Raw genomic sequence first — 7,768 nt, 5'->3', positions numbered from 1 at the left:
CAGCAGGATAAAGTATAAAAGCATGAATTAGTGCAGATTTTGGCTGATTTGAAACACAAACACTGTTCTAAGAAAGATGTTTAAAGAACAGCAAGTCTGAATTTGCGATCCCTAGAGCTCAATAGTTTGCTTAATGACTTTATTCTATCTATTAGTACACAACAAATTCATATTCAAACACATCATTAAAATTGAAATCTATGAAAGCAAACTATTGAAAAGATTGCAGTAACATTTTACTTTAGCCTGTAAAAATCTTGCTGTTCCTGCCAATGAAGTGCATATTTTAGGCAAAAGAACATGCCTGAAAGCTGCTTTAAGATCAAAAGATTGAACTTCATGTTGTTTCATCAGAACAGCCAAGGGCAATAAAAAGGGCTTACTTTGTCTTACTCTTCTTTGTATAAAATTTGATAACATTAATGGGATTAGATTAATTGACCCCTTACAATTGGAAAAATTTAGTAAGTCCATTTTACAGAGCAGAACTATTTTTTCAGTGCCAGCAAATTATCTTAGTTTTGCTCAGATATAAGAGATATTTTATTACAGAATTACTTTAAACTTTACTAAGGTAATCTTGGCTATATAACCTATAGTAAACCTAAAACACAGTGTCAGCCTTGAATGTGCTATTTGCAGAGCCCAGCACAGGAAAAGAAATCATTCAAATTGCTCAGAAAATTGTATTTGGACCCTGCTATTACTAGTTGATACAAGCAAAGAGCATCTGTAAAACAGCTTACCTTTATAAGGCAGTATAAAACAACACTGAATATAAATAAAATATCCCCATATGTTTTGTGCTTTTGTGCATTTCTAAAGATTTCCTGCATGTATCAATCCAAATTTGCTTTAGCTAGATATATGTATTTTTTAGGGAGTTCTGGTATCCCTCTGAATATACTGAGGCTGTTGATGACTAGGTATCTGTTTTCTTCATATGAACATAGTTGATTTCCTGTTACTGTTATTTGGGGCCAAATTTGGTTTTACATGAGCACCAGCAGCTGAAGAAATTTTATTTACATGTACAGACACTGATCACAACTAGTCACCACCACAACTTCAGAAATACTTTCTGTGTGTAAATGAGGCTGAAATTAGAATAGTTCATACTTTTTTCCTTTCCTTCTTCCCTGACTTGGTCAGAATAGCTACAAACTGCTATTATCCTATCACATAAACAGTATTTTCCAGGCTGGCTGTGTCATCTTTAACCTCTTCCTGCCTGTTTAAATTCTATTTTACAACAGCCTTTTCTCTTCATGCTCCTCCTTCCTACCTGCACTCTGTTCCACTCTGGAAGATGCATCAGTCTGTATCTCCTTCTCACTCAGGAGCTTTTCCCCACCCTGGATCAGCTTCCTCCAGGTATTCTGGGCTTTATCTGCCCTTGCAGTACAGATATTTCTATGGTAGAGATTTGATCTTCTGGTAGGCTCTGGAGGATTACTCCACTAGGGTGGCTCTTGGCTGCTTCCTTCAGTGCATCTCCTTCTCCTTCTTTACACTAATTTCTTCAAATGCCGTCCTTAAAACGGGCAAATTTTAACTAGCCCATTCGTCCTCTGAGGAATGTATTTTCAAGGAGCTGCTGTAAATATTTCTTCATCAGAAAGGTACATAAACAACACTTCCAAAGTTTCCTCAACTGCTGCCCTCAGTAGTATGCTCTCCATAAGCCGCCACTGGTCTGCACTGTCAGGCAGCACAGCATGTTGCTTATAGAATCATAGAGTCATAGAATAGTTGGGGTTGGAAAGGACCTTAAGATTATCTAGTTCTAACCTCCAGCTTTCAAGTAGCTTATTTCCAGGATGTGCATGTTTAGGTTTTCTTGGCTGTAAGTATTATGTAAAAGTACTGCAGATTTAATTAAATATAGAAAAAAACAAGTAAGTAAGGACTTTGAACATTCAGGAGGTATATCTGAGTCTCTTCTGCTTGTTTTTAACTTTTTTTCTGTGTAGTTTCTGATCTGCCATTTGAATACTTTGTTTCTCCTTCCTTATATTTTGCTGATACTTATTAGCATGCAGTATGTGAATGGGTGCAATGTTCAGCACAAAAAGGAATTATGATTACTTCAGACAAATAGTAATTACTTTTTAAAATCTCAGGTATTTTAAAGAGACGCTGTTTTGATTGCTAGAGTCATATCACCAAACTAATGATAAATACGTTACGATAATGATCACTGAGAAAAAGAAATGAACTTGTGTTTTGTCCTGGGGTCAGAAAAGGCATGTGATACACAGAGCTGACACTGGAACAGTAAGTATCAGCTCTTCTGAGTTTACTTCCATAATGTTTTAGGCAAGAGGGTTGACTGTTCTGCGACCATAGACAAATGAATTTTTAACATTAATGGAAAAAGAAATACTTTCTGAAGGTACAGTAGTCAGTTAGTTCCATGTCTTAATTCTGTTCTACAAACATCTTTCTAACTGATTTAAGAATTTGATGGTAAAAGTACCATTACTTCAAATTAGCACATTTCGGAATCTCATTTCAGATTCTGGAGCTGACTCTGTGACCTAACAAGAGTTCTGCTTCTTAAACTAAAGTGATTTAGAAATATACCAGAAGGATCTACCCTTATCATTCTTTTGGTGCAGGGTCCTCAAATATACCAAGAGTGGTAGAATACTGAAACACAGCATGTCAGATCCAGTCAGGGCACAGGAAGTGCTGAAACCCTCTATATCCTGGTCAGCTTTACTAGATAGAAGTTTTTACTTCTCCCCAGTGTAAGGCCTGAATGTAGGACACCAGATGGCCTGACTGATCAGCACTCTTTGAGATCCAGTTTGCAGGAAAGCAGAGGGGATTGACTGGTAGCACTCTGGGCTGAGGCCATGTCCATCGGTTTCTTGAGGCAGAGGATCCCTCTCCCTTTGCTGTTTTCAAAGTCAGAAAATAGTTCTACAAAGAACATTGTTTATATCCTTTTTCCTTCTAATGGCAGTACTTAATATTAACAGGAAAGAAACATTTTGTTCTGAAATTGTTCCTAATTTGTACTATATTATCTCAGAGAGCACAGTGTGACCTCCACATACTCCTTCCCTCTTTCACTTCTAAGAAATTTGAGACATTTTAGAAATTCTATTGTACAGATATTTTTGTTAAGATATTTTTGGTAGAACAAGGCTATTGCTGCAACTATGAGTCATACAGTCAAATAAAACATAATTTATTAATATAATTGCAGTTTGTGTAACACATCTATGCACAGGCTACCAAACATCTAAAATACTTAATACAGGCTATTAAAATCACACCAGTCCAATGCAAAAGCCTCTCAGAGCTGCTTGTGTCATACTTTCTGCTGGCAATCTATTTCATTTCGCTTTTCCCCAGAGCTTCTCAGATATCACTTCTGCACCAACCAGGTTTTAATATGCACTATTCTCACTACCTCGAAGAGACAAACATTTATTATTACTGGAGGCCTCGTTTTTGAAAAAGCACTGGTTGAATATGTATGCCACCTGTAAGAAATCCATTTCTACTCAGTGCCCCAAGATGATCATCCTTTTATTCTGATGACTTCTATCCCAAATCACCAAGTAGCTCTCTTTTATAGAATCTTTTGATACCTCCTGTCTCCCAGTCCATCATTGGACGTATTACTGAATTTTCACTTGCAAGGCCTTTGTTCTACTGTGGAGGTGTGAACTTACCTGTTCAGTCATTCATTTCACATTTTGGTCCCTGAGGCAGCAGAATGAATTTGCCTCAATAAAATGCTGAGCTTTGATTTCACGTTATAAAGACAGCATAGAATCCTTCTTGGCATAAGTTGTGTTTAAGATGTTTGGGCTATACTTATTTATTACAGAGGATTTGTCTGAAAGGCTTTACTCTCTCACCTGTTTTTTAACTTTCTTCTCGTTTCTCTTCTAGAGCAACAGGCTTTGGCTTTTTGAATGCACTATGCAAAGCAGCAGCTGTACTGGGAAACTTAATATTCGGTTCCCTTGTTGGTATCACCAAAGCAATCCCTATTCTTCTTGCTTCTACTGTCCTAGTATGTGGAGGTCTGGTAGGACTTCGCCTTCCTGACACAAGAACCCAGGTGTTGATGTAACTGGGAAAAGCCATTTATTATTTATTTATTTGTTTCTTTGTACAAATGTAAACTCTCCTGACCAATGGTGCAAAGGCTTCAGATTCTCAATGCTTAGTAGAGTGCTCAAATGTCAGAAATAAAACCCAAAATATATCTGGAGTGACAGAGATTTAGAAACCTCCACATAAAAGTTTTAAATTTCAATTTCGTTTGCTTGCATACATCACTATTCAAAATCACTTAAAATTGCAAAGCTACCTCTTAGAACACATCTGGTGACATGTCCAGGAAGGTAAAAATCATACTGATAATTAGATATTTAAAATGTGAGCAATCATATTATTTAAAAAATCTGGCCATGGCATTTGGAGCTTTTGTAAGAGTTCAGACACGCAAGTCAATTACTTAGCAGTATTGGTGCAGAGAATGTTGATGTATCAATGCATGCAGCATTAATCAGGAAACTCTACAGACCACATCAAGACTGAGAATAGTAGGATCTCTTAAAAATGTTAGCATTAAAAATTCAATACAAATACATTTATAAAATTATCAAACGAAAGAGATCCTCTGATGGCAGGAACTGACATTGCTTTCAGTGGAGCTAAGACAACTTGTATAAGCTGATGAACTATCTGCACTTTCAAGTTTCAAAGAGCAAATCTGGTATAATACATATGGAAAAATATATCAGTATTTTTTCTAATTATGTCTGACAGCATTCATTAGGTGGTTGAACCATTGCCAAAAAAATTAGGGTCTCAGGTAAGGTCTTAGTGTAGTAAGATAGAGGTTTTTTCATTAATTTGTCTCTTGCTCATTTATATGAACTTGGCTTTAGGTAGTAATATCTATCACTGCATTCTGTGTCAGTCATTGTCTTGGTCACACTGAAAGAGTCACTGAAGTCCACATAAGAAGACCATTCTTTACATTTAAAGTCACTGTTTATTTACCAGTTCTAGACGTTGCATTTTTCGGTTACTAACAAATGCCTGTGCTACGTGTTGTAGCACCAAAATGTTAGCCCAAGAGGTGTTTATCTGCTATTAACAAATGAGAAAGGTGGCTGAATTAAAAAAGCATGTGTTTGGAAAACTATTGAGTGGTTTTTTTAATGCTGAAAATTTAAATACGATATTGTAGGAAAAAAAAAGGTTAGGAATTGTGTTTATTTTAGAGTATAAATAGTCAAGACATATGAGATTCAATATTTTATATTTAAGTCTGACTTAAACATGTCTTTTAAATTTCTAAACAGTGACATAAAAAAAGAGGAAGAATTATTTTCCACCATGTTCCAGGTTAAGAAAAAAATGCTGGCCTTAGTTTTGCGTCTGTGGATTTTGTCCACTAGTCATAGCTTTAGTATTATTTCAAGGCTGTTTTCTCCAGTGAGAATTATATTTGAGCCCTCTTTCTCTGTGCCATTCGTTAGTAGCATGTGTCCACCTTCTTGTACTTACTGCACAAAGTATTTGAAATCTGAAGCCTCTGTACGTGTTTGGAGTAAACATCAACAGCAATGGTGAAATATTACATTGTCTTGCTGTGCACTGTCTGCTTGAAGTAGTGTATTCTGCCCATCTATGTATGTAATTCTGAAAAATATCCAGATCCAACACTTTATGCCACCTGACCAGTATGGTGAAAATGGGCCACAGAAAAACAAGGTTTGACTTTTGAGGGCTACAGTTCAAGACTAACACACTAAAATCTCATTACGTGCAAAATTATGCTGATCTGAAAGCTGGTTCTTCTCATAAAACCTGAGTATGTCATAAGTGTGTGATTAAGTCTGGATGAAGTGGAATATAGCAACAATAGGAATCAGTAAAGATGAACAAGATTCTCAACTGCACAGACCTTGCATGGTCCAGAATAAAAGGGAATGTTCTAAGGTAGGAAAAGGGGAAAAAAAAAAAGAATACTGTTTAGGAAAGGGGGAAGAAAAATAAATTGAAAAGAGGAACAAAGAAAAAAATCCACGGCATTTCCATCATACGAAACAAAACTTAAAGCTGGTGAAAACTAGGTTGACCCTAGTTGGCTCAACAGATTTGAACTAGTGAACAAGCCACCATCAAAGCTGTTTGAACAATCAATTGTTTGGGCTTGAGTGCAGTAAAGATTTGCCTCATAAAGACAAAAGAAGTGAATGCAATTTCAAGCTATAAATGCTTAGATAGGTACCAGCCACAGGCTGGAACAGAAATACTTAATCTATGGAGATCTAGATGCAAATGTTACTTACGTTACAAGCAAAAGTGACTTGGCTGGTCTTTAGTGAATTTGTCTCTTTTTTTGCAGTTTCCAAAGCAATCTCAGGTAATAAATATTGGACAGTAGGAACTGCACTTCCTTTCTTTGTCTATTCACTTATATCTCACATAAAGAGTCACTTAGTGGCTTGGTTAGATACCTGATACACCACAAAGAACTGACCTTGACAGCATATGTGTATCAGAGCTATGAACATATATAATAAGAAATATTTATTTTTCTGGTTTGGTCACTGAACTGACTGACCACTAAGTGGAAACTTTCTTCAGTATAAATTGAAGTAGGATATAATGTCTAGTCCTCTTCTACATTAAAGCTGAAAGACTCATCCCAAGGACAGCAATGACAAAAAGTACGATGGCTCTTGAAGACAGAGAAGACTGAAAGCATTTAGAGTGGTATTAAACATGATGGTCAACTACTTTATAATTCAAAACCAAAACCTACAGAAGAAACCACATTTTCATTTTTGGCAGAGAATATTTATTTAATTTTACTCCTTACAAGTTGCCTGATAGCAGAGCTTGATTTAGCAGACTCTTATTTCTTGAAAGCAACTTATTCATTGTGTTTGAACGTTTTAACCAGATTGTTTATATTCATGTTAGCACCTTGTTGGTGGAAGCATGTACTACTACATTTGGTATGCATTGCACTGATTACTGAGTAGGGACTCCTAGCAAGGGAACCAGGTCTAGGTGTTAATGGTTTCTGGAGTCCTGAAGGGGATTGTTAATGAATAATGTATTGGGAAGCCTTCTTCTTCTATGCTTGATTTTAGCCAGTGCCTTTCCAGAGGTATGTACTACAAAATTTTGACACGGGTAAAAAAGTGTTAGCCCTCCTTCCTAATGGCTCCAGTAGTCTAGTCTCTTTGTTCATTGTCTTAGAAAAGTGGGGCAAAGTAAGACTGCTAACTCAGACTCTGCTCTCTTTCTCTTCCTGCTATTCCATTAATTCCATCCCAAATTGCTTTTCTTACCAGAGGGTGAATCTTAAAGATAGTCAAAACTCACTGTTCATGCTCTCACTTGCTTCTGACTTTATAGTAACATTCAGTAAGAAGGTTTGCTACATAATTTTTGCAATTTGTCCATCCCTTTTTAAATGAAGATGGAAAGTGCCCTCAAAAGTCCTTCAGATGATTTTATCCTTTTCAAGCAGCCAGACTCCACATTTCCTTACATATCCAGAAGGCTGAACAAACACAAAGAGGGGTCGCCTGTCAGAATGGCCCTTGCTGAGCCATTTTTGCTGTAGGTGCAGCTGTGAGGTAATTTGTCAGTGCACCTAGTGTAGCCCCATGTGAAAGAAATATTATTCTCTGTTTTGTTTTTAGCTTTTTCTTCCACTGTGGATCCTTATCTTTGTGCAACTGCTCATGAAACACAACTGCTGATTCCAATT

At 36.6% G+C, this 7,768-nt stretch overlaps 1 protein-coding gene across 1 annotated transcript in view; it reads left to right on the top strand.

Moving 5' to 3' along the window:
• Positions 1–4,096, top strand: part of SV2C (synaptic vesicle glycoprotein 2C) — a gene marked incomplete at its 5' end in the record, with an annotated part of 44,274 nt that extends 40,178 nt beyond the window's left edge. Inside the window, one exon of the mRNA XM_010017409.1 lies at positions 3,913–4,096. Coding sequence (XP_010015711.1) covers positions 3,913–4,096 — 184 coding nt within the window. The remainder of the gene's footprint in view (positions 1–3,912) is intronic.
• Between the last annotated feature and the right edge of the window lie 3,672 nt (positions 4,097–7,768).

Source organism: Nestor notabilis, unplaced genomic scaffold (genome assembly GCF_000696875.1).
Source record: "Nestor notabilis isolate BGI_N333 unplaced genomic scaffold, ASM69687v1 scaffold18836, whole genome shotgun sequence".
Lineage (NCBI taxonomy): Eukaryota > Metazoa > Chordata > Aves > Psittaciformes > Psittacidae > Nestor > Nestor notabilis.
Note: the sequence above shows the minus strand (reverse complement) of the source record. Positions and strands in the feature narration are given on the sequence as shown.